Genomic DNA, 26,586 nt, shown 5'->3' on the forward strand with positions numbered 1-26,586 from the left:
TAATTCTTGCCATAAAGAATCTTACGTTGGGGCCCCTGGGTGGCTCAGTGGGTTAAGCCTCTGCCTTTGGCTCAGGTCGTGATCTTGGGGTCCTGGAATTGAGCCCCGCATCCAGCTCTCTGCTTGGCAGGGAGCCTGCTTCCCCCTCTCTCTGCCTGCCTCTCTGCTTACTTGTGATCTCTCTCTGTCAAATAAATAAATAAAATCTTAAAAAAAAAAAAAAAGAATCCTGTCTTCCCCATTGATACATGCTCTTCTCTCCCATTTTGATACCTTCATTTACCCATTCTTTAAACATTGCCGGAATATCTGTTGTGTTCTCCGGGGGAAACCATGCTCTTTGAGGAACACAGCCCCTTTTTCTTTAATTCTTGAGGAGTCAAGTTAGTAACTGATATTGACTAGCAACAACAAGAACAAAAATGGTGAACTTAGGATTTTCCAGAGCTGGAACGGACTTCAAGGTACATCTAGGCCAGGGATCTTCCAACTCCTCAGAGCTCCTTTATGGACCACATCATGTGTAATCAAAAATAAGAGAATTTACAGGGGTTCTGGATCCCCCCAACCTGGCTTCAAACAGAGAATTTCAGCTATTAAATGTTTTATATCTTGGGCATTCCTTGTAAGATTTATTTGCACAAAGAGTTCTGAGGTTAAAATATGTCTGAGAATCCTTTCCTAATGTAATCTCATTTGACAAATGAAACAGGCTGGGAGAAGTTAGGTGACTTGTCAACAGTCACCCAATCAATCCTGCCAAAGCCAGGGTAGGAAGTCTAGCTTCTAGTCCAGTGTTCTTTGGATGAATCAAACTCCGCCCCCTGCTTTGTTCCTCATCTGAAGGAGGCATGGCAGAAGCTATTTTCAATGTCTATAGCAGAAGCTATTACCTCAATGTCTCGGGTAAAATGGGGAGCAAAGGAGTTTTGTAGTCATTGCATTGATTTAATATTGTTTATTTTAATTATAAACTTAGTTTCCTAGACAATATGTATTTGTCTTCAGGCCAGACTGTTATCTCTTCACTTTTCAAGCATTATTTCTTACATTTAAGGAAAAATAAAAAATCGGGGACCACTGCATTTGGCTTTAGGTTGGTTTTGGTGGGAACCTTACATGGTATACAAAAATTTATCCCTAAGAGAACTCAGGGTAGTCACTGATCATTCTCCGTGTTTCTATGTCCATAAAATGTCTCTGCTATTGGGAATAGTTCCCAAGTACTCATGTGTTTCTTGTGGTAAATCCAGCTACGGACTTCCTTTCATCCCTCCTTTAATTAAAGTCTATTACCCCTTTCCTTCTGGGAGAAGGCTTGGTCTACAACGAAGGTTTAATTTTAAAAAACTGAAAAAGGTGACCGCAATCCCAATGCAGTGTTATGAATGTTGTATAAACACCAGTGACACAAACACATCTGTTGTCTCCCTACTATGGGCCTTTTTAAGGGGAAAACTAGAAATGATTGTTTTTTTTTAAAGAATACTATAGTTTATCTCTTAAGGAGGCAATTATAGAGTTTATCTCTTAGGCAATTCTAAAGGCTCTGATCCAACATTAAGAAGCTTTAGGATAAAAATAAGATACCGCTACAGAATACAAAGTGGGATTCTGGGGACAAAAGAGGGCTCAGGAGGGGATGCAAAGGCAGGCCTTGCTTAGCCTGTAACCAATGAAGGGTGAGCTAGGAAGTGAAGCAGCGCTAAGGGTGTCCGCACTGCTCCGGGCTCCCTGGGTTGGGAAGGACCACGGCTGGCTGTGCTCAGGTCCTGGCTCCTCTGCCCAGCGGCCCTGTCTCAGGCTCAGCCCCTGGATGCTCGCAGGGAAAGCTGAGGCCCCTGGGCGGCTCTCCCTCCCCACCTGCTGCTCCATTCCTCCTATTGTGCTAACAGCACTTCAAGGTAAAAGCCCAGGCATGCTTCCCCACGCAAACTGAGACTCTGTCCACAGGAGCTAAAAGCAACAAAGGGATGCTGTGGACTGGACAAAGCCGGCCCGTCAGGACACAGTCATTTTGCCATGGCAGCGAAGCTGGATGGTTAGTTTCTGTCTTCCTCTGCGGCCAGCATGAGGCTGGAGGAGGAGGGAGAGGCAGCAGACGCCAGCAGCCTTTTCTGGTGCAGCTCTTCCCACTTTCTTCTGTTCGCGGCCACGGAATCCAGCATCGGCTTCAGTTTCACATTGACCTTCACCAACGCCTGAAATAAAACAAAAAACAGGTAGAGGAGAAGAACCCGAGTCACTGACATGATTTTCCAGCTTTCATTGTTGAGGACAATGGAAACTGGCTGTAAGAAATGAGAGGTGATAATTATTTTGGTAAACAAGAGCTATTTACAAGAAGCAAATATGCATGTGACACCATTGTGTCACATTAATAGAACCCAGACAAGGCAAGGCACAAAATATCCAGCTCACACATTACTAATATGTCTATTGTTGTCTGCCACGGAGACCTCCAGATCTCAATAGACCACGAACTTCAGTTTTGACCAAGATATACCTTCCATTTGCTTCACCACGGATGGTTCTGGGTGGACTCACCTGAATAAGAAAGGCCAGGTAACATCCTGAAAGAAGAAAAGGTGCTCATTTTTCACGCTGAGGATCTGGGAGCTGCGCTAAATGTACAGATGTTGATGCGCACATGGAGATGGATGCGCACATGGAGATGGATGCGCAAGAAGGGAGACAGGAATGGGGAGGTGAGGGCCGGGTGCCGCAGAGGGGTGGAGGGACAAGGACACAGGCTGAGGCTGGAGGCCAACCCAGGATTCAGGATCCTACTTGCAGGAGACTATCCTAAATATATTCTCCTTTACTCAATTTTGTTATTAAAGAAAAAAAACCAAAACAACAAGGGTCCCCTACTCCCTAATGGTCTAACCTTCCAACTTTACAAAACATGGATGGCCTCTGTCATGGAACAAAGCAATGAATAAAACAAGGATCGAGGAGGAGCTGTGGGGGTGTTAGCCCATGGCAAGGGAGTGTTCCTGTCCAATGCTTTGGGTCTTCATGTTGAGGCCACAGATGATCCCCTCGCTCCATGGAGACACCTTGCAGGTGTGTCCCCTCTGTCCCAGGGGAAACAAAGCCACTGCAATGTCAGCAAATCTCCAGAACAGCCTTCTTCAAGCAGGATGTGTGGTTAGGGGGTGGTCACAGTAAAGCCTCCCAAAGGAGGAAAGACTAGCCCTTCGTGTAGGGGGTGTCCCTCCCTACCACGACTGCAAATCAACAATTAGATCTGATCTATCTCCTCAGATAGCCCTTACTCCAGGATAGGAGTTAAATGCAACTGGATGTTAGTTAAGTGACTGTTGAAAAGCCCAGAAGTAACCAGGGATCCTACTGAGCCGTGAGCCCTCCAACCTGGCTAAAATGGGGTCCCTTCACACGGATGTCTCTCTCTCTCTCTCTTTTTTTTTCCCACATGGATGTCTCTTAAACGGAGCATATTCTCTCTCTTGAAAGCAGTCTTTATCACACCAGCCACCATTCAATTCTAAATTAGATTTATAAGCCATTCCATATGAAAATAAAACATAGCGACGTAATAACTCAGGTAGTGATCAAAATCCCCTTTATTTTTGTGAGAAAAATGCAGGTTATTGCTTTCTGCTCGATGCACAGTGTTTTATTTGGACAATAGCGTGGGGGTAACAACGAATGCCATGGTTTTATTTAGTATAGTTTGGCACTGGCTCCTCTTCACTCTGATCAAGCCTTTTAATTAAACTGACTAGTATAATTCCTATGGAAATTAGTGTTTATGTTATTTTCCTGCTACAAAAGCATTTCTCTAGAACTTATTTTTTTTTAATCCCAGGAGCACAAATTGGAATTTTTTTCTGCCTGAAATGTAATTAAAAACTCATTTGATTACTATATTTCTGGCTCTGTTTTACTTATTAAATTCCTGTAATCAGTTTTCTTTTATGAAGCTGCTGGGAAATGATCTCAAAAACAACACATTTTTCTCTTCCTTGGCAGGTTCCCGAGCATTTACTAAATTACATTCATAGCACCTGCCCATGATTCGAATTACTCCACCAATTTATTCCTTAAACCATTTAAGTTTATTTGGCTTAGCCCCAAATGGAGATTTCTTTCCTTTATCTAGCTCTTTGTTCTCTCTCTTGCTACCTTTGCGGTGAATAAAAAAAAAAAAAATTTCCAGGGTTGGGGGGAGCAGAACATATTTCTCGGAAGTCCTTCTCTTTCTCAGTCTCTTCAATTAAACACGGAATTGTCATAGTAGAATATCGTTTTCCCCTGGCAGGTGCTGGTCTAGGCTAAGGTAGCAAAAGTCCCATCCTGTGCCATCAGTAAGGGTATTGCTCCTACTTTTCAGAAAGACTTGGATAGTCCTAAAATCTTCTCTTCAGTGAGTGATGCCTGATGAGTTCTGTGCAAGTGCTACTTGTTTGCAAGTCCTGTCTGACTTGTCCTTCACTTCACAAGAGAGAGGGGACAATTAACACCTGTCTAGTCGCTCTCCATATAGATGCAAAGGGACTCTAAAGGTTAGATACTTGGCGCGATCCGCCCAGGGATGCTGAATCTCCTCCGTGACTCTCAGTGTTTACATATGCCGAGAGACGGTGAACTCACTACCTTCCAGGGGGTTCTGATTTTAGCCTATTCCTTAGACTGAACTGAAATTTGTATCCTTGTAACTTCTACCTAATGGCCATTTGAGCTGGAATCTGCTTGAGCACCATAGGACTGATGACTCATGTGCTACTCCAAGTGTAAGTCGGGGTTGAGACTGACCTAAAACCCCAACTTTGGATGTTCTGCTTACTGTCCCTTGGGGCAACTGTCTGGCTCATGCAGGGGTTCCCAAGCTTATGCCAGCTCCCCCTGGCCCAACGCAGATAGCACCTTGGATCCTTGCCCACTACGGGCCATAGTCCTGGGCATCCAGTCATTCCAGTGGCTGAGGGACGCACTTGTTTCTTGATTCCATTCACTCTGTTGTTGAGTCCCCTTGTGACCAGTCAGGTACAGTTTATTATATTTTATTTATGCTTTGAATAAGTAATACATTCCCACAGTCCAATGTATATAAAAGGTAAAAAAGGTACAATGTAAAATCTCCCTTCATCTCTGCCTCAGACACTTAGTTTCTTTCCCTAAAGGCAATCAAAGTTATCAATTTCTTGGGTATCCTGCAAGAAATCTTTTCTGCATATGTAAGCACATATAGAAAATATATACACATAAAGAATATGTGTATGACATGTATATGCATACATACAATACATTATATGTGTGTGTGTGTTCAATTAAGTTGATTTCCCTTACCATTTTGGAGGTTTCTCTCAGAGATGGAGGGAAATCAAAACTTTGTGGAACAACATTACTATGATGCTTGAGTGAGCCCAAATGTACTGTGTAGAAATTAGCACTTGGACTGTACAGAAAGGAGAGAGACCGAATTCTAATTTTCTATTGCTACAACGCTGAGAGTTTCTTCTGCAGAGCTTAATCTGCTGTGAATCCCATCTATTCTCATTTTCCTCTGAAAAAACATAATTTTCACTTCTAGAAGTTTGATTTGTTTTTTTTTTTATATCTTCCATCACTCTGCTTATCATGCTTGATCTTTTCTCCACCCCTCTGCACATATAAAACATAATAAATGTCTTAATGTCCTTCACTATCGATTCCATGATCTGTATCATTTCTGAGTCTGTATTGATTGATTTTTTTTTTCTCATTATTATGGGCCAAGTTTTCTTGCTTCTTTGCATGCCTGGTAATTCTTGACTGGATATCAGCCATTGTGAATTTTATGCTGTTGTGTACTGGATTTTTATTTAATCTATTTTATTATTTTTGCATTTCTTTAAACATTTTTCGGTTTTGTTCTGGAATGTGGTTAGGTGACTTGGAAATAATTTGGTCCTTTTGAGGCTTGCTTTTAAGCTTTGCTAGGTTGGTCCAGAGCAGCCTTTAGGCTGGGTTAATCTGGGGCCACTACTGAGACAATAGCCTTCTGAGAACTGTACCTGGTACCTCATACATTTCCAGGGTTTTCTCTTACATTCTGGCTGATGGGAGCATCGACTGCTCCCCAGCCTGTGCGAGCTCTGAGCCTTGTTCTACTTGTTCCATTTGCTGTTTCTTTCTCCCCCTCAGCCTTAGCACCCTCCCCACACGCACGTGATGAAGAGCACTCAAGACAGCTCTGCAGATCTCTGGAGCTCTCTGCCTCTCCCTCTCTCTCTCTCTGATAGATTCTCTGGTCCTCTTCCCTGGGAACTCCGACCTCCTTGGCCTCCCCAGATTATGGGCTCTGCCTCCCCAGCTCAGTAAGAGGGCAGGGCTCTGCCTCAGTTTCCCTCCCTGTGCTGCAGCCTGGAAGCTGTCTCCAGCAGTGAGCGAAGACAATGGCAGGCCTCATTTCATTCGTTCCCCTCTCTCAGGAATCACAGTATTGTACTGCATGCTGCCTGTGTCCACTGTCTGTAAACTGTTGTTTCATGTTTTTCCTCTGTCACTCTCTCATGGCCAGCAGAGAAAGTCCCTTACCCGTGGTTTTGAACAGCTCTGTTTTGGGGGCTATCCTGTGAGCTCCTACGGAGAGTGGAAATAGGGCCTGTCATCTTTGTGTCAGTAGCTCCTACTGCAGCGGCCCTGGGGAACAAGAGCCCTTCCTCTCCTCTGCCCCCAGAGCAGTGGCAGGAAGAAGGGGTGAGGCTAAGACAGCTGCCGGTGGCTGAGAGTGGGGTCAGGACGCTCTGACCTGCTGCAGAATGCTGCTGTAAAAACAATCCCAGAATGACCCTCCTGGGAAATGAATATAGTATTCTCTCCTATTACCATTATTCCTGAGACCATGTTTTTTAAAATCAGCTCACCAAGCTGCTAGGATTCAGATTCTGGCCCTGCTTTCTCTCTGCCATCATTGTCCACATCGGCTGTCATCTGACCTGGTGTGTGCTTATTAGCTGACCGCAGTCACTTCTTAGAACTCAACTGCTCCATAGATGGGGCAGACGTGGGACAAAGGGATAAACAAAGAGAAAGCCACATTCTTAGAAAGACTCATTACTTCTCTACTCTGTTATTGGAAGGGGGCGTAAAGGTGCACAAGCAAATTAAAACCACATTCATCTTTGAACTTGGAAATGTCCAACTCTGTCATTAATATCTTTTCAAAACTATGAGGGAGTTGGGGCGCCTGGGTGGCTAAGTTGTTAAGTGTCTGCCTTCAGCTCAGGTCATGATCCCAGGGTCCTGGGATTGAGCTCTGCATCTGGCCCCCTGCTCAGCAGAAAGCCTGCTTCTCCCTCACCCACTCCCCCTGCTTGTGTTCCCTCTCTCGCTGTGTGCCTCTCTGTCAAATAAATAAAATCTTGAAAAAACAGAACAAACAAACAAACAAACAGCAAACAACACTTTGAGGGAGTTATCTGAGCTGTCTATTCATTTATTTTTTTAAAAGGCCAAAGAGACAAGATGGTTTTCACTTCCTATGGTTGAATTATATAATTCCAGAGTGCTGGCAATAAGATTTAGTATTTTCTGTCTTCCCTCATTCCCACCTTACCCAAGAGAAATAATCAGAAACTAAGAGGTACAATACATGGTGGAAAAGAATGTATTTAAAGTATTTCTTGGGGTGCCTGAGTGGCTCAGGGTTAAGTGTCTGCCTCTCAATCAGGTCTTGATCCCAGGACCCGGGGATCGAGTCCCGTGTCAGGCTCCTTGTTCAGCGGGGAGTCTGCTTCTCCCTCTCCCTCTGCCCCTCCCCCTGCTTGTGTTCTCTTGCTCTCTCTTTCAAACAAATAGATTTTAAAAAAATAAAGTATTTTTTAATATCAATTTTTTGATAAAATATAAAATTAGACTTGGAGCCCATCTCAACTGTTTGAGGCAATATCCCTGTTATGAAGATATGATCACTTTACTACCAGGATTAATTACTTTCTGAATGAAAAATGTCAAAAAGACCATTTGAGGGGTTGGTACCTTGAAATGGAAAATCACTGATGATGTGACCAGCTGGTGGTCATCTCTGCGCAGACCTTCACTGGGAGGGGCAGGAGTGCATGCAAGCGGTGGCAGGCCCTGAGATTCTTTTGGGTTCACATGACTGGCCAGAGCATCTCTGAGGAACAAAGGCGGCTTCTCCTGAGGGTATGCGCCTTCAGAAAGAAGGGGCCAATTGGGGAAGGAAATCCAAACTTTTACATTGTTGAACTGCTATGTTTCTTGGTTCCCAGAGATTCAAGCTAACATAGTCCTGAATTTTCCATGCCACACGGCAGCAGTGCAGTTGGCTAAGGAGCATATTTGGCTCGCCAGCCTTCCACTTTTCTGAGAAGTCCAGAGATAGTGAACTGCTTGTCCAGAACTGAGCTCATCACCGTCCTCCAAACTCCAAACCTCCTCTTCAGTTTACTCTCTTGGGGAACTGAACATTATCACCTCCATCCAACCGTTGAGCCCAGAAATCTATGAGCCATCCGTGACATCTCCCTCTGCCCCCTGCCCCCCAACAATCAAACTTATCACCAGGTCCTGTTAATCCTGCTTCCAAGGTGTCTTTGCATGTCAGTCCCTTGCCATGTCTCCAACCCTGGTTTAGATGACCATCAGATGCTCAACTGCTCTAACCTGTTCCTCTCATACCGAGATGCCTGCCTTCCCCTCCCCCCATCCAATTAGCCATCCACATTGTAGCCACAGATTCCAGCCTGCACTTCTCTACCCTGAGCCTTTCAGTGGCTCCCATTTGATATAAATGTGCTGGAAGACTCCACCGGAAAAGGAGAATCGTGGTATTAAAAGAGAATGGAATTCAGAAACAAAACAGGATAGGGAATAAAACCCAAAGGAAAACTTGAGTTATAGTACAAAAGCAGAATTTTGAAATGCCCAAATAATCCCATCAAGTTTTCTAGAAAACCTGAAATCCACATCTTTCTATGCATCTTTCTAGAATTTTCCTAAGTAAAAAGAAAGAAAGAAAGAGAAAAGCCGAACTCCACATGGTGTGTTTGGCAGGGGAGTTGCTGAAGTGTTAGTTACTACATGTGAGAACAGATGGAGCTGGCTGTGGGGTCCAGATGGGAGGCAGCAAACAGATTCCTCCTCAACCTCACTCCTTCTCTCCCCAGTTCAACGGCCTTTGAAACTCAAGGTTGTGTAAAAATTAATTTGCATTAAATTGCTTAAGATAATGTATTAACTATCATAGGAGGCTTCCAGCAGTTTTTAAAACTTGCTTCGAAAAACAAATAATCAAACCCTAATGGTGAACACAGAAGCAAGCCAAGACTTCTGTGAATAAATGTTTTTAAACATTCACATTAAAGATACCAGTTTTTAAATAAATCTTTAGTGTGTAATTTGCTCAAGTCAGAAAGTTAATAATAATCGTTTATATATGTTACACATATAACTAGGCCAGGGACTGTGTACTCTTGGGTTCTCCCCAGGCTAGACTGCAGTGGAGATCAAAGGGCTCTAGCCTTATGACTTCTGCCCCATTTGGGGACAGAGTCATTTACTCTGCCAGGACTCTGGTATTTCTAACAGAGATTGCTAGTTGCCTTCCCAATCAATATGCATTAGGAATGGTCAGCGAGCTATAAGCAGAATTCATGAGGAAGAGTTTCTGAGAAAACTCTTAAATGGGGGTTTATTCAGCTGGAAGTTATATCCTTTTGCTCTTGGTCCTATCTCCTTATTGGTGCTGGATTATTAACATGATGGCTGGAGCTTTAGTGGCTACTTTGTGACTATGAGGCAACTTTGAGTATGGGAGCCATGTGCTAAGGAAAGATAAACAGGGACTGGGTCTCTGATGGCTATGAAACTACCATATCATAGCAGTCTAGAATGGACTTCTACGGACTATTTTGAAGCAGAGAGAAAAAGAAATCTATTTTGTTTAAGCTATTGTGATTTCAGAAAAAGAAATCTATTTTGTTTAAGCTATTGTGATTTCAGCTGTGTGCAATTCCTAATTGAGAGAACTGATGTCATGTTATAGGTCTCTGTTTTCTGTCGAACTATGCAGATGTCAAAGAATTCTAGTTGATCCCTTGCACTAGGGAATTATGAGTTAACTTTTTATGATAGTGGGTTATAAATGAACTGTAAGAGACAGCAGAGGCTCTACACTGTCCCTTTACTGTTCCTCTGATAATAGAATCCATTCCATGTGTTTTGAGTAGGCACAGTAACTCAGGCCTGACCAACAAGAGTGCCCCAGTGATTGGTGTAGGAATGGGGCTGTGGCTCAAGGTAAGGCATTCAGAGCTCTCTCTAGGTTTTACCTGGAACTGCCAGAAATGAGGTTTTTCTTTTCATCTTTCTTTTGGTGTGGTAATACCTATAACAAACATGTGACCTTAGAGCGGCCAGCACATGTGAGGAAAGCCTGATTGAGAATGATGCCAAAAGATATGTAGGAGGTGAGAAAAGGGGACATATGTTATGGTATCCTTTGAATCCCCTGGCTCTAACTCTGCCACCCAGCCAGCTGTGCCTCTCAGCTCACCAGTTTCCTGAGCCAATCAATTCCCATTTCAGCTCAGACTAATTTGAGTGAGTTTCTGAGCTCCAAATAATCTTTTGCTGTCACTATTTTCCTCTTGTCACTCCCAGAATTACTCAAGATTGAACCCCTACCACTGGACTTTGAACTGGTGGCTGACCTAAGGAAGTCTCAGCTTCCTCAGCACACAAAGTTGCTGCTGACACTCACTGGGCTGTGCTCTTTACCAAGTTAGTGAGGGTCAGAGATCAGGTAGCAGTTCTTTCCCTTCTCCTTGAATCCCAGGAGCCTGCCAGTTTCTTTAAAAGGCTGCTCATTCTTCGCCTGCCACGTTATGGGGACTCAGAAAATGCTAACAGTGTATGCCAACTCCCTCTGGTGGCCAAGTGAGCAGCCCTGTGGAATTTCAGCTTCCCAAGGGAATCGGGACTCATCATTTTCCCTGTGGGCCAGGTGAGCTCTGACAAAAAGGACAAACTGCAACTGGCTGTTATTTTCTCCTTAGTGGGAGTTCGTTATTACTCCCTGTTTGCCGTATTGGGTGAGAAGCTCTCTCCATTTGAGAAAATTAGTTTTCTATACATGTGATATCTACTCTCTAGATCTGTTACTCGGAAGCTGGAACAGCTTGGCTGGGTCCAAATTTTGCAAATGCTAAAAGACATTGTCAGATCTTTCTGAAAAGTTTTAGTGACATTTGAGATCTTAAAATCTAAATAATGTGAAGCAGTTACCCGAACAGCAGTAAAGATGATAAAGCCACAGAGGTAATGCTTATTAAGAGGGCACGGTGAGCTCATTAGATTCCAATGTGAGAGTGATTCAGATCTATAATGAGAATCCTAAGGGCATAGTCTGGTCCAGCTATAACACTGATGTTTGTAGCATCGATGTCTAATATCCTGAAAGCTAATTACGGTACTAGTAATAATTTAGATCCTTTCCTTTCCAAGGTGTGAAGCAGGTGCTCCAGAGCTCGATAGCGGATCTTCTCTCTCTCTTTTCTTTCCACTTGCAGTCCCTTCCTGACCTCTCAGGTTACGTGTTTTGCTTACTTTATTTATACGCTCGAGGGATTCCTCTGTGGAAAATGATATTTACAAATGACATTAACGTTCTGAGTTAATGAGGCAGGAATTTTAGTCTCTCCTAGGATTAACAGCATTGTTATTTCCATCATATAGGGCAAGAGTCCTAAACTCAAATGTCTCCAGGGACAAGGCCAGTAGAGTTAATGCATGAAATAGGCTGCACGAGACAGCTGGGAGTCGTGGGGCCTCCGGGAAACTGGACAGTTCCCAGTGTTAAAAACTGCGTTCAACTGAATGAAACATGTCTGGAGGCTGAGTCAGTGTCAGTTCTGTGGACTGCCATGTGCCTGCCGTGACAGACGGGAAAACCTATCTTGCCAAAATGAACTCATTGCTGAGGACTGAATGTGTCCCATGTTCCAGGCTCCATTTGAGGATCTCTCCGTATGTGAGCTGATTAAACCCCACAACAGTGTGGGGAGACTGGTAGTATTGACCCCATTTTGACAGATGAGGATCCTTAGATTGGGGGAAATTAAGTCAAAGGCACCAGTGTGAACATGGTTAAAAACAGAGTAGCTGCAAAGTCAGTCATGGCCTGCCTGAGTACAGAGCCCGTGGTGTCTTCCCATGAAGGGTTCTCACTGGGATGCTGGGAATGACAGGTGTCTGTCTCACTGAACTGCAGTGTCAGGAGAGAGGGGCGACTCTTTTGTTCTGGGGCCTGGGACACTGTTTCAGGACAAACCCACGGGATGGAGACAGCCTCCCTGAGTAATGAAGAAACACCATCTCCCAAACATTAGGCGTAGACAGTGACTCTTTTATCTGTGACTCATCTACTCTCTCCTGCCCCAGGAAATAAAACAAGGGTTTTAAGTAGTAAATAACAGGCAGGCCCAAAGACAGCTTGTGTAAATGGGAGCAAGGAGAACCGTCTCTTCTGTTATAATGAGCCCCTCTAGGATACTGTCCTAGGTTATCCTGTTGGTTGGGTTTTTAGAGCGTATTGGTAGCTAATCAATCATGTTCACGGTGTAGGCAACATCTGACTTGGAAGGAACGGCTGCTGACCCAGAAGCCACAGCCTTTGATGAATGGGGCTTTGTAGCAGGGGTGGTTGGAGCATGTAACTAAAGCTCAGCCACACCGCTCCGTGCACCAGGATGTTTTCCGGTAAAACTCCACCATCTGAGATTTTATAGAAATACATAGACTTGGTTATTTTGGCCAAGTTCAATGTGCAAGAAGGACAATTTAAACATTTTCAGTTTGTTGAGATACATTTTGTGTGGATTTCTATACATTTTGTGTGGATTTCTCAAGTACCTTGAGTCCTAGGCTTCCCCGAACAGAACAGATAGAGTGCCTACAGATACGGAGCTGCAATTCCATGCCTTTGGCGAGAATGGTGTTCTGAGGAAGGTGCTATGGGGCTTTCAATACAGAATTCTAGAATACTCCATGAGCATTTTGATCGTCAATTTTTTTTAGCTTATATTTGAGCATTTCAAAGGAGTCCAAGTACTAATTATTGGTACTGATGAACTTTATAGTGGGCACCATGCAGATGACTAGGAAACAGTTCTTGTGAGGCTTTACAGGTGTCCCCATGCTCAGTACCACACAGGCTGAGGAAAGACTGCTCAAGGCCCATGCACCCCAATGTCCCACATCTACAGAATCCCAGAGCCAGAGCATCCATGAGAAATGCAAGATCCTTGGGACAAAAATCTTTTAGTCCTTTGGTGGTCTCTCTCTGTATGGAAGGAGAACATTCTTTTTCTTCATTTTATAAGATAATGAAGAAAGTGAGAGTTTGGAGAGAGAGACTAGGGAGAGAAGAAAAGGAATATTTTGCACACCACTGGGTCTTCATTAGCTGACCTTCTCTTTGTCCAAAGAAAGAGGCCAAGCTGGTCATTTTAAGATCTGGTCCAGGGCATGTTATCGTGGCTCTTCTTTAATTACATTGCTAACTTTCCCAAAAGCTATGATACAGAAGTTTGTGTGTGCGGGGACAGTAGGACCACAACACTGGGTATTTATTTTATTACATTACTGAAGTACAGTTTAAGGATGGGAACTTCAGAATGTTATGAATAGAAACTTCCTAATGGGCAACGATTTTCTATCTTTCAACTTTGGAATCATTTAAAAGTAAATAAGTGGGGCACCTGGGTGGCTCAGTGGGTTAAGCCTCTGCCTTCCGCTGGGGTCATGGTCTCAGGGTCCTGGGATCTCACCCTGCATCGGGCTTTCTGTTCAGCAGGAAGCCTGCTTCCCTGTCTCTCTCCTGCCTCTGCCTACTTGTGATCTCTCTGTGTCAAATAAATAAGAAAGAAATAAATCTTTTAAAAAAGTAAGTAAGTAGCCCAATAAAATGACAAACTAGAACTAAATTCTAAAACTACATGGAAAGATAAACAAGCATTCTTAGAAAAAAAGGGTGAAACTAGGGTTATCATTCAAACATATTATAAAAGACATTAATTAAGATAGTATGACAAGGTGGACAGATTGATAGAACAGAAGAGAAAGACAAAAAATAGAGTTAAATGTAAAGAAAGTTAGCATATGATGGAAGTGAGTTTTTAAATCCTAAGGAAAAACACCAGTCAAAAGCTGATGGGAAAACTGGGGAGCCATCTGAAAACCTAGTTGGATTCTGACCTCATATGTCACATCCAACAAAATAAAGTACAGCCAGATGAATCAGAGGTACAAATGTAAAGAAAAAAAAAAACATAAAATACTAAAAGATGTTCTGACAAAAACTCGTCATTATCTTTTTGCAATGGGAGAATCATTCTATGTATGATATGGAATCCAAAAGCCACAAAAGAAAACAGTCCTGAATTTGACTACCTAAAATCGATATATTTCTCTACAGCATAAACAAAGGAGAAAGGTAAATGACAACCTGGGGAAAATATCTGCCACTTTTGCTCAGAGAAAGGTCTATTTCCTTAATATATAGTGAGCTCCTACAAATCAAAAAGAAAAGACCACCAGCCGAATAGAAAAAAATGGCAAAAATATGAAGAGTTTACAGAAAAAATACTAGTTGCTCCTGACAAGTCTATCCTAAAAATATGATTAGACTCATTTACGATATGGAAAATGCAAATGAAAACCAAGAGATAGGCTTTACACTATCTTATCAGCACAATTCAAGAAGTTTGATAATGTAGTTTGTTAGTAAGGATGTGGAAAGAGGAGTCCCTCACATATTCCTGGTGAGAATATAAATTGGTTCATACCCCACAGAAGGAGAGTTGGCAATACCTATCAAGACGTCAAATGCTTGTGTGCCAAATGGCTAGTAAATTCCTCTTCTGAGTATTTATCTTTCAAATAAAGTGTGAAGAGTATGCATTTACAAGGATACTTATTGGGCAATGTTTACAGTAGCAAACTATGAGAAATGACATCGGTGTTCTTAAGTAATCAATTAATTATCGGTTAAATATTTTATTCTTTATCTTTAAAATCTAATACCCTGTGGCCATCAAAAAGATGGCAGCAGCTGTTGTCTGGGCAGCAAACAGGAAAATCTCAAAAATATATTAAGCGTGAAAAAGCATGGTCTGGGCAGGATATATTAGGTGCCTGGGTGGCTCAGTTGGTTAAGTGTCTGCCTTTAGTCATAATCCCTGGGTCCTGGAATCAAGCCCCACATTGGGCTCACCACTCAGCGGGAAGCCTGCTTCTCCCTCTCTCTCTGCTGTTCCCCTTCCTTGTGTTCTCTCTCTCTCTCACTCAAATAAATAAATAAATAAATACTCTTAAAAAAAATAAAAACAAACAGTGTATAAGCAGTGTGTGTAAAAACAATGGAAAAACCCACTGTATTTATGCTTTCTAAAGATCTCCTTTAGATGCATACACGAGAAGGTCTTTAAAGGTGGTGGCCCCCAAGGGAGGTGACTGGGGGACTGGAGTGTGAGGAAGGGTCACTTTTCTCTAATACGTTCGTGCCTTTTGAATTCTGTTCACTGGATGTGTATAAAGTATTTAACAGTAAAATATTTTATTAAAAATTTATCATGAACTGATAAAGGAACTAACAATCTTCAGTCATGTGTGAGACTTATTAAATAACACATCGTCTACCTGATGGTTAATAGTGAAAGAAGGCTTACAGATACAAGGATAAAGAAAAGAAATGCTTAGCTCATGAAGATCAAAAGAATTTACAATTTCACCGCCATAACTCAAAAATTATTTCAGGATGTTCAAGTACACGGCGATACTGTTATGTATATGTTATGCGACGATATCATAACCCCCTCCCCCAGGCCATTCTCCCCCCACATCACAAATAAGGGCCCACTACCTCATTGATCCTAAACATTTCCTCTGAGAAGCGATCAATGTCCCCTGCCTGGCCATTAAATAGATTTTGAAAAACTCTTCAATCCGTATCAGTCTCATATCCTTATTTAGTTCCTCAAATTTGCCCTCAGCTGGGAATTGGGCAGGCAACTGTGATTCTGTTGTGTTCACCACTCATTTGAAGGGTCCCATCCATCATCATTTCTAGGCCTTTTCTGATGCAATGTAGCTTGTTCTTTGTCTTTCTTAAAAACTGAATGGCTGTTAAATTATCCATTTATCTTCCTTCAGATTTTCTGTTCAGTTTCTCAGGCCCTCTCAGGGCTGTCTTTTCTACCTTGTTTGCTGACTTTTCATTCCATTTCCCCTGTTCTCCGAGGCATCTCGGTTCACCATGCTGTCCTTCAAAACAAACTCCCTGGTTCAGTCAGCTTTCTGCTTGCTGGAAATCTGCCTCACTACGCGTGTAGACTTCCTTTTCAAAATCTGTCCCTTCAGGATAGCTTTGAACACTCTGAGATAACACGTTTCAGACTTTCCCCATAGATAGCAGGGTGTTTGGGGACAAACCATCACTGAAGGTCGAAAGTCTTGGGCTGTAAACCAGCTCTGCCACTATTAAGTCGGGTCACAAGTGACCTTTCAAGTTTCCGCTTTCCCAACCTACGGATTATTTGCAAGCTCCCTTCTAGTCAAGAATCTTCATATCACAACAGCATGTCGTCTTCGTGTACAGTGACCCATTGAGGATGTGAAGTTTGTGGCACATTAAGGCCTACACACACACTCTCTTTCTCTCTCTCTCTCGGGGGCAGCAGGAGTCCAGATTTGGAAGCAGAAAGAATCTAAGCTCACTTAATAGCTGTGTCTTCTTGGGCAAGATACAGAAACTCTCCAACCTCAGCTTTCACATCTGGAAAAGGGGGATGATAGTAGTATTTGGCTTGCTACCCCTAAGTGGATTGAATCTGATAATGCATGGAAGGTTAGACTGGTGCGTAGCATGTAGTACATGCTCAGGAATGTTATTAGAGACTCATAACATCTTAGTAAGCTAGGCAGTTTGGCTGTTATTCCAATTTACAACACCGGCCACTTAGAGGTCATATTAATGATAGTAACAATAATAATGACTCACATGTACGGAGGGCATTAACCTATCATGTTTATTCTTCCCAAAGTATTTCCACTCGCCTCCTCTCCCTCGGTTCAGACTCTTGGAAAGGTTGGTATTAACTGTCATCAATTCCCTTTGTTCCAAGAAGAGAGTCCCTTTGTAAGACCAAAGACCTTTAAAATGTAGCAGAGTGGAGATACTTTCCGTCCAACCTAGAGGCCTGTGGTGATCACCATACAAAATCCAAGGAGGGGCGCCTGGGTGGTTCAGTTGGTTAAGCATCTGCCTTTGGCTCAGGTCCTGATCCCAGGGTCCTGGGATCGAGCTCCCGTTAGGCTCCCTGCTCAAGGAGGAGTCTGCACCTGTCTCTCTCTCTGCCCCTCCCTCTGCTTATGCTCTGTGAAATAAATAACATCTTTAAAAGAAAGATGTTGGAGGATAGCAAGCTTTAGATTTTATAAGTGTGGAGATTTTATAAGTGAAAGAGGATACTTATAAAAACACTCAGCTGCTACTGGCCTGTCATAGGTCTCATTTCTGTTTCCCTCTGCCCCTTCCTCTGTGGGTATTTGTTGTCCTCTTTCTCCTTTCCTACTTAGTTTTTGGCCTTTCAGACCATCTGTAGCACTAAGATTATGGAGGACATAGGAAAGCGAGGACTTGGAGAATTACTCTTCCTTTTCCGTTATTTTATGGTTCTGTAGTTTATTCTTCCCTTTGCTTGTAGGAGGCAACGGCTGGTAGGCTGAAACTCCCCCTAATCAACCGGGGTGATTGTGAACAGCTAGTATAACCTCCCTACTTTCTCAGCCGTGAAATAAAGACAGAAATGCTAACGCCCGCCACAGGGCAACTTGGGAATGGTGGCTTATTTCAGGGCACGCAGAAAGCACACGCCGCAGAGGGGACACAGGGGCTTCCCAGCAGCGCGGCGACAACCCACTCTTTTCCCGTCTCTGCTCCCGTCCTTGCTGGCTGTGTTGCCAAGGCCGTCCTGTGGGGTCTCCCCGCAGCTGAGGAACAGCCTGCATGAGGGCGGAGGGCGGTGGCACCGCTAGTGCCGCGCATTGCTGCTGAGCCACAGATGCGATGAATGCAAATCAGTGTAATGTGCTAATGAAGGAAAATGCAGAGGGGCCCTGAGGCTCTGTCTCTACCTCCAGGGAGCAAAACCGAGCTTTTACCAGGAGCCTGTCGTCGGAGTGGATTCCTCAAGGAAGAGTAGGGTTTGCTGGGGGAGAAGAGGGAGAGGTAGTGCGGGCAGCGAGAGCTGTGTGAGCAAAGGCATGGTGTGCGAGCGTGCAGGCATGTGTGCGTGTGTGCACACGCATGTGTCACACCAGTGGACTGGCAGTTTGGGAAATGGCTGGTGGCCAGTTACTTCAAGAGCAGAGGGGATGGAGGAAGGAGGGAGAGAAAGTGAGCAGAGGAAGGTCAGACGTGCCAGCTTTGACTTTTCCCTTCAAGCACGGGGAGGGAGGTTGGGTCTGAAGGACCCACGATCAAATTTGCTTTAGGAGGATAACTCCCCAGTTGATTTGCGGATGGGACTGAGGGCATGAAGCTGGAGAGGGCCTGCTGAGGGTGCCAGGGTCTGAGTGGGGAAAGAGGACCCAGAGGAAGAAGAAAAGTCATGATGTGGCAATGAGAAAATAATCACCAGCACCTGGTCTTGTTTTATAACGTATTTCTGGTCTTACCGATGATACCAGGTTTTTTGAAGTTGTCTTTTTTTGTGTTTACTGTATACTCTGAATTCCTTCTTCCCTTCGCGTCTTTTGATTTGCTTCCACTCCTTCATACTGGAGGCTCTCCCGAAACAGCCAGTGGTCCTTCTCTGTTTGCATAATTCAAGGGCAAGGCACGAAAAGACAGGCTGTGTGACTGGTGGGACAAGAAGGGCAGAAGCTGTGGGGGGCTGTGTGCGCGCTGACCCCTGAGCTTCATTCAAAGGGTGACCTTTGGGGAGCTGACTCCCACTGAAAGCGTCCCAAGTGCAAGTATGTGCAGATCCTTTCTCTGAGGCCACCGTTTCTCTCAAGAAGAATCCCACTCTTCTGCTCCTGGGCTTTCTGGCTGTTGGCATCCTGGGTGAGGGGTAGGAGGGCAACTGGGGGCCTAGGCAGTCATTCCACAGACTTCTAATTTCAGTCATGAATTCTCTGGATGAGTGCTCTGTGGGAAGAGCTTTCTGGTCTCCTGGCTGGCAGCGGGGACAGAGGTGGTTTACCTTGGCTATGTGTGTACTGAGGTTCCACTCACCCGCTTCTAACCTTTCTGTTTATTTCCAGGCTTATGCCATCACCTCATTGTTGTGGATCAAATTGTGCCCACCCCTCCCCTAAAGATATGCTGAAGTCCTCACCGCTGCTACCTGGGGATGTGACCTTATTTGGAAACTGGGTCGTCGCAGATGTAATCAGGTTAAGATGAAGTCATATTGGATTGGACAAGCCCTAAATCCAATGGCTGGTGTCCTTATAGGAAAGGCCATATGACGATACAGGACACAGACATGGGAGAAGAATGTCACATGAAGAGAGAGGCAGGAATTGGAGTGATACATCCAGAAGCCAAGTAATACCAAGGATTTCTGGTAACCACCAAAAGCTAAGAGAAAGGCATGGAACACTTTCTCTCTCAGAACCTCCAGAAGGAACCAACCCTGCCACGCCTCGATTTTGGGCTTCCAACCTCAAGATCTGTGAGAGAATAGATTTCTGTTGTTGTAAGCCACCCAGTTTGTTGTACTTCTTAGCCCTGGAAAATTAATACACCCCCTCTTGGTGTACTGGGCCCCTACGAGTCTTAAGCCTCTCAGGAGCGCCTTCTGAATGACAGATCAGCTCACTTGCATCTGCAGACCTTCTGGGATGTTATTTCCATGCCAACTTTTAGTATTGGAGGAGATCTTATGTCCTCTCACATTCTGTTGTCCTTGAGAGTTTTTTTTTTTTTAAAGAAATACAACTTCATTATTTTGAATCACGCTTAATAGTTTTAAATAAGTCAATAAAGTACTGAACAAAGGTGTTCATTTCAGAATTACCCCTTTTAGCAAAAAGAAAAAAGAAAGTAGGTAATGACTGAATAAATTATGACAAGTCAACTGACTGGAATACCAGGCAGCTGTTTCAAAGGATAACATGAAAATTGGCTTAGGAACATGGGTACGTGTTAGAACGTTATGTTAAATGACCAAAACAGAATACACTAGTGTCTCTGGGTAAATTCATGTTTCCATGTGGACAATAGCATAAAGGAAGAAGAGAATGTGAGGTCCTCCTGATAGCCTGCTCTTAATGATTCAAGTATTCTGGAAAGTGATATGTTTTCTCCACCATGTTCCTTATTTCCTTGTTAGCAGAGTCCTTAACATCCTTACTTATACTAACAGTCTGTTCAAGGGAATCTAGGGTTTTTTTTTTTTATATCATGTTCCTCAAAAATTTTTCACCTTCTTTTCAATACCCAAGAAAGTTTAAACCTTTTAAAAAATTCCTTTATTATTATATTAATGGAATTCTCAGAAGGATGAGGAGATAACTAGTGAGGCCAGTCTTCCCTCTTCTATTGGCAATGTCAACCTGCTTTGCAAGGGAAAGTCTTAGGTCAAGAACAGCTTAACATAACATGTTCCTTGAGAGAATTTTCTATAGTAACCAGCTAAATAGAATCCATGAAACCATTTGGTCTTCGAGGAATTCCTCTCCCTGGAATCCCTGCTCTGGTCCCTGTATCCTCCCCTCTGAAGGATTCAGAGTTTCATTCTGCAAATGGGAAGTTCACAAAGATAGAGTGCTACTGGCCAGAACTGAATCAGCTTTTACTTCCTCAGGGCAGTATAGTGAGAAGCAGCAGAAGAAGACAGAAAGGACTTGGATTCGAATTTCCGGCTCTATTCTGTATTAACTGCTTCACTAGAATTAAGTCCATTAACTTCTGTAGCTTTCACTTTTCTCATATGTTAAACTTAGACCATTAGACATTATAAGATCCAGGATGAAGTATTTTCTTCTTCACAGTTAGGGTCAAATTAAACTGTATCTCTAAAAGTACCTTGTAAACGTAGTCAGTGTTCAACAAATATTTGCTTTCTGAAAAAAATGTGCATTAGTACACCCCATGTCTGTCAGGACTCTACTACTGAATATCTTCTTTTCCAAGCGTTCAGTCTGGTAGAAGTCTTCAACTTCGTTTTAGACCCTGGCTAACAAGTCAACCGTTGGGCTGCCTTATTGTTTGGTCTGTGAGGTGGAAAGCCTTGCTCTCTCTGGCCACATGGCCATCTAGCCTCTGCTTGCTAGATGAGCCAATGTGCCTTGAGTGATTTATTTCATATTTTTATGGCTGCAGCTCAGATAATTAAATATAAGAGCTGTGATGGCCGGTCATCCAGATAGTGCCTCCTTGAATTCTCTTAGGAAACATTTCGAGTAGTACAGAAGATTCTGTTTGGCAATAGCATAATAAGAATGCTTTATGTTTATCTCATGCCTCACTTCCCACGAGCTCAAGCCATGCTGACCTTCCAAATGCACATTAAATTGCAGAAATTTCGGAGAGGCACTTACAGTGCAAAAAACAATCCTTAAAAGAGGCCTTGATTCATTCCTGGTGGAAAAATGCAATTTTCTTCTCTCTCTCTCTCTCTCTCCTGCCTTCCCACTCTCCCCTCTCTCTTTTCCTCTTTTCCTGAAGAGACTCAAAGAAGAGAGAACCATGAAAAAGAGGTAAATCAGCTTTTAAAATATGTTTTCTAGAGGTGCTGGGAAGCAATGTAAGACAAAATTCCAGGCTTTGTATGGACTTGAGGTAAATCATTTTTAACTTCTTGATTCTCAAGCAGAAACCCTTTCAAATGAGTTATTTATGCTGATCAGCCAGATAAGGAGAAGTAGATCTTATCTTAAATTCTACCTTCAGAAGCCTTATGAGGTTATATATTATCTTTTTTTTAGACTAGATTACAGCATTTTAATATGGATTCATCATGGCAGTTTTGAACTCACAAGATGCACATGAATAGGAATAGATTAAGTGCTACTGTATAAAGAACAGTGTTTTTTAGATTTGCATGAAATGAAACAAATCAGGTCCATTTTATTTACAAGAAAATGTACACGGAACTGGTTGCTTTATCAAGCCAAACTCATTTTTGGAGGCGGAAAATTCTCTCTAAAATCAAACATCCTGGCACATCAGATATTCAGGAAGAACTCTGAGATGTAGCCAAGGGTGTGAGATGCCATCACCTGTCACATACCATGCTTGATGCAGGCAGCGACGTGAACTTGAATGCTGTTCTGTTAGTAAGCCCTGTCCAGCACTTCCCTCTTCGCAGCACATGATTATCTGACACTTGTAGTAGTGGTAACTGTTAAGAAATGTGGAATCTGAAAAGCCTTCTAAGTCAAAGAAAGATTACATTTTAATTGTAACAAACTTAGCATGTTTTATGGTATTATGATTTGATTATAATTTGAATATAATTCAATATATGTTGAAATCACATGTGTATAATGCATGACATAAATTCTTGAGATCCATATATATATATCCATATCTATATGCTAGCTCTCTCAATGTGAATATTAAAATAACTACAAGACTATATTTTCTGCCAATGCTGGATAAAAGAAAATCTCATGTATTTCCTAGCTGAAAAAATCAAAACCCGGAAAAATTCACGGCTATAAACTGGCCTTTTTATATGAGAATTAAGGGCCAATTCAACCATGATGAGAACTAAACCACTTTCTAAAAAGATATCATAGGCCATATACTTCGGATTATGGGCAGGAATAGAACAGTGCGCACTCTGACGAAAGGTTTTATATATTTATAGATGATAATTTAACATGATGTTATAAACCCTACTCTGCACATTCCGCTGCTTATACTTAATTCTGCACCCATCATGCATTCCTCTGTTTCTTCATTCATTTGTTCCACAAACGTTCATGGAGCAGTGCTGGGCCCTGTGCTGGGTACTGGGAACATGATGGTCCCCAGAAACCAGTCTACTGGGGAAGGCAGCCAGACATTCACAGTATGGAGCGTTCCAAGTAGAAAGGAGAGGGAGGGAAGCACAGCAAAGGCCAGGGAAGAAGAGGGCTGGGAGTCCTGTGCTTTGGGACAAAGGGCGTCTGGCTGAGGAAGTGGGTGAGCCACCACCAGATGAGGCCAAGAGGCCGGGGGCCTCAGGAAGGTGCCCCAAAACACCAAAGCAAGAAATCCAGGAGGGATCTTACAGATGGTAACCTCAACCGAGGTTTTTAAGCAGAGGGAGCCGTGATCCAGTTTTTTCAAAGGAAGCTTACTGCCCAAAGTTTGGAGGACAGGCCATCGTGGAAGGGCCTAGAAACTGCCTAAGACGGACACTTCCAAAGGTTCACATTTCTCTGCCATTTGTATTTGACGGATAGGACCTGGAAAATTGTGAAGCAAACGGGTTTTACTCTCAGCACTCAGATTTAGGTATAAAATATGTGACAAGGACAATATTTTGAAAATCTTAAACCCATGTGTTTTTGTTCTGCTTGATTCATCATGCCCGTGGCCTCCCACCCATTAACGCAGTAGGCGCCCCTCCTGCAGGCACATGGCAGTTCCTGTCAGAAACGGCAAACTGTCAGCGTTTGGCATTGAGAGACTATAATCCTGAATGCCAGCTTTGTGTGGTGCGAGGGGGGGGGGGTCTATATCCCAGAATTCTCCTTGACCTATGAAGAACCAAATCTGGCTATGTCAGATCACCCAGTCTGACCACAAAGTTCTAGTGCAGACAGCACAGGGGAGATCATATAAGGGTAGCTCCCATCAGACAAGAAAAAAAGAAGTTAAAAAACTTTCCATGCTGGGGAGGGGGAGCAGTAGGGGGAAAGCAGCAATGCAGGGAGAGGAGGAGGAGCGGGAAAGAGAGAAGAGAAAGAGGGAATGGAGAGAGACAGAAAGGGGGGCGGTGGTGAGAAAGAGAAAATGAGAAGTGAGTGTCTTGGCTCTCTGTACCTTGGGGGACAAAGCCTGGTGGGGGGGCAGTCAAGGGAGGGCTTGTTTCTTGACTCTCAGAGCCTAATTCAGGAAAATGACAGGATTTTCCTAGAACAAGCAGGCACTGCCCTCAGACAACTTATTAGAAAGGACAGAGGAAGTTGTGTGGACCGCGGAGTGAGGAGAAAGTAGCTGGGAGCTCGTGGGTGGTCCACAGGAGCTGAGCACTTGAAGAGAGAAGCAGCTGACTAGATCTGACTAGATCTGACTAGAGGAAGCTGGTGGGAGCTTACCGGGAGACGCTAGCAGCCACAGCCAGTGGCCGGGGCCTGCACCAAGTGCAGGTCACACGCTCGGTCACGTGGAGGCCAGCAAGGCATCATGCGAAGCCCTGACTGGCCACTTCTCAGAGCCCGGTTAGACCTAAAAAGCAGCATGTGTGCTTGGGTCCCTCTCCCGGATGCTCATGGAGGGCTCACAAGGAGAGGGGAGCCCTCCTGGCTCCAGATGGCAGCAGGGAAGAAGAAATAGCTTTGGTTTGGAATTATTCACATTTTGGTTTTAACCAGAAAAAATTGTGATATTTTAGTTGTCAAGTTTAAGTACCAGTCCCTGACTGCCTCCCCTCCCCAAATTACCAGGAAAAGTGGAGCCAAATGGATAAATTATAGAGAATGTAGGAAGTTATTTCTCTCTCTCTCTCATTCTTTTGAGTTAGACACAATGTCATTCCTTGTAAAGACTAGCAAGAAATTAGCTCCAACTATCTCTTCCTCTCATCCACAAGAATACTAAATATTGTAGAGAAAATATTTATAGAAAACTGTTTTGGGTGGTGTCCTCTTTTTTTTTTTTAAAGTGTCTGATGAAATAATTCCTCCCTGTATCCACATTCTATTCCTTATAGGTTTTTCTTTTTAAAAGGTAGATTTTTTTTTTTTTTTAAGATTTTATTTATTTATTTGACAGAGATCACAAGTAGCCAGAGAGGCAGGCGGGGAGGGGGGTGGGGAGCAGGCTCCCTGCTGAGCAGAGACCTGATGCCAGTCTCTATTCCAGGACCCTGGGATCATGACCTGAGCCGAAGGCAGAGGCTTTAACCCACTGAGCCACCCAGGCGCCCCTCCCTATAGGTTTTTAGGAGGAAGAGTGACTAGTTATATTAGTCACTATAGAATATAATTAGTTATATTCTAACTGGTCACTCTGTAGCTCATTACTTATTCTTTTTTAAAAAATTAGAAGGCATGAGCCATCTGGGGAATTTTAAATTGTTTTTAAAGAACTTTTTAAAAAGTCCAGAAAAATCATCCTAGCACTTTATAGCCTCTTTTCCAATTTATCAATTCTAATTCCCATTCTTTACAATTTTAGTTATATTTTAAAGATTCTTTCCTTCCTTCTTTCAGAGAGCTTATTAATAATTATATCAGGTGAATGTATTTTTCAAAACAGCAATTACAACTGGAGGCAGAAAAAAGTCAAAAGCTACTGTAATCAGAACATTAGAAGCTCTGCCTGTTGCAGGAACCCCATGGCATTTTTATAAAGAGGCAATACTCTCGCAGAATCTTCCTTCCTCTGATGGAGACAGGGAATTATTCTGGCTAGATCCTGTCCGGGTCAAGCCCTTCGGCATTGTCTGTGAAAAAAAGCCAAATCAAGAACCTGTTTGGGATGCGCTGAAAATACGATTACGTTCATAATAAAAATTAAATCCCTCAACCCTTAACAACAGAAGATTTATAACACCTCTGTGCATCATTGAGATTCTAGGTACACTGAGGTTTGATTAAGTCGCGAATGAAAACAAAGGGCAGAGAGGTTGCTTGCTGTTGCAAAGAGAAGCTCAGTGTGATGTTGCCACATCAGGTTTTCTGTTTACCCCTAAGGCTGGTGCAGCAATGACTTCAAAGTTTGATGGTGTCTTTTTTTTTCTTTTTCTTCTTTCTTCCTTTCTATTTTTTCTCCCTCCAAAGATGTTGAGCAGCAGGCTAATGGATCCCCAGCAGGATGCAAAGACAGCAGAAAGCACGGGAATCAGATGTCAATGTGTTCCTTCAAGATACCCTGCTAGGACAGAGCTAACTAACCAGGCTTTAGTCTGCTCTTGGGGCACACGCTCTGATGCTTCCCTGCCCACTCTCGACTTCCTATATGCTTCCTGATTAAAATGCTGTCACAGATAAATCATGACTTCTGCCTGTGAGGACCATTTTCCATTTTCTTTAAAGAAAAGTTTGGAGCCATAAGATTAAAAAGATGAGCAAGTTCTGGAGAATTATATACTCACATGTAAATATATGTGTACAAGTGTGTTGTATCTCCCAACTCCATAACTAGTCACAGATCTGGGTGTGTTCTCTGCATGCTTCTTCCCTATGCACTGCTTTGTTGATATACTTTTTTATATATTTTCTCTCAGTCACTTCCAGTCAATCACTAGATTACTTAGGTCACTTCCTAATGAATAGATTTTAGGAGAACTGGAGGAGTTAGCCTGGTTTTCCTTCACCATAGGAACCAATTGGCTGGAAACTGAAGCTGTCTCAGAGATGAGTTTTAATTTTAAATGCAGCGGG

The 26,586-nt window shown here is 43.1% G+C and overlaps 1 protein-coding gene across 1 annotated transcript in view; it reads right to left on the bottom strand.

Annotated features, from left to right (window-relative positions):
- Positions 1 to 952: 952 nt before the first annotated feature.
- Positions 953 to 26,586, bottom strand: part of PDE11A (phosphodiesterase 11A) — a 388,241-nt gene continuing 362,607 nt past the window's right edge. Inside the window, exon 20 of the mRNA XM_059392799.1 lies at positions 953 to 2,201. Coding sequence (XP_059248782.1) covers positions 2,043 to 2,201 — 159 coding nt within the window. The 3' untranslated portion in view covers positions 953 to 2,042. The remainder of the gene's footprint in view (positions 2,202 to 26,586) is intronic.

Source organism: Mustela nigripes, chromosome 3, assembly GCF_022355385.1.
Source record: "Mustela nigripes isolate SB6536 chromosome 3, MUSNIG.SB6536, whole genome shotgun sequence".
Taxonomy (NCBI): domain Eukaryota; kingdom Metazoa; phylum Chordata; class Mammalia; order Carnivora; family Mustelidae; genus Mustela; species Mustela nigripes.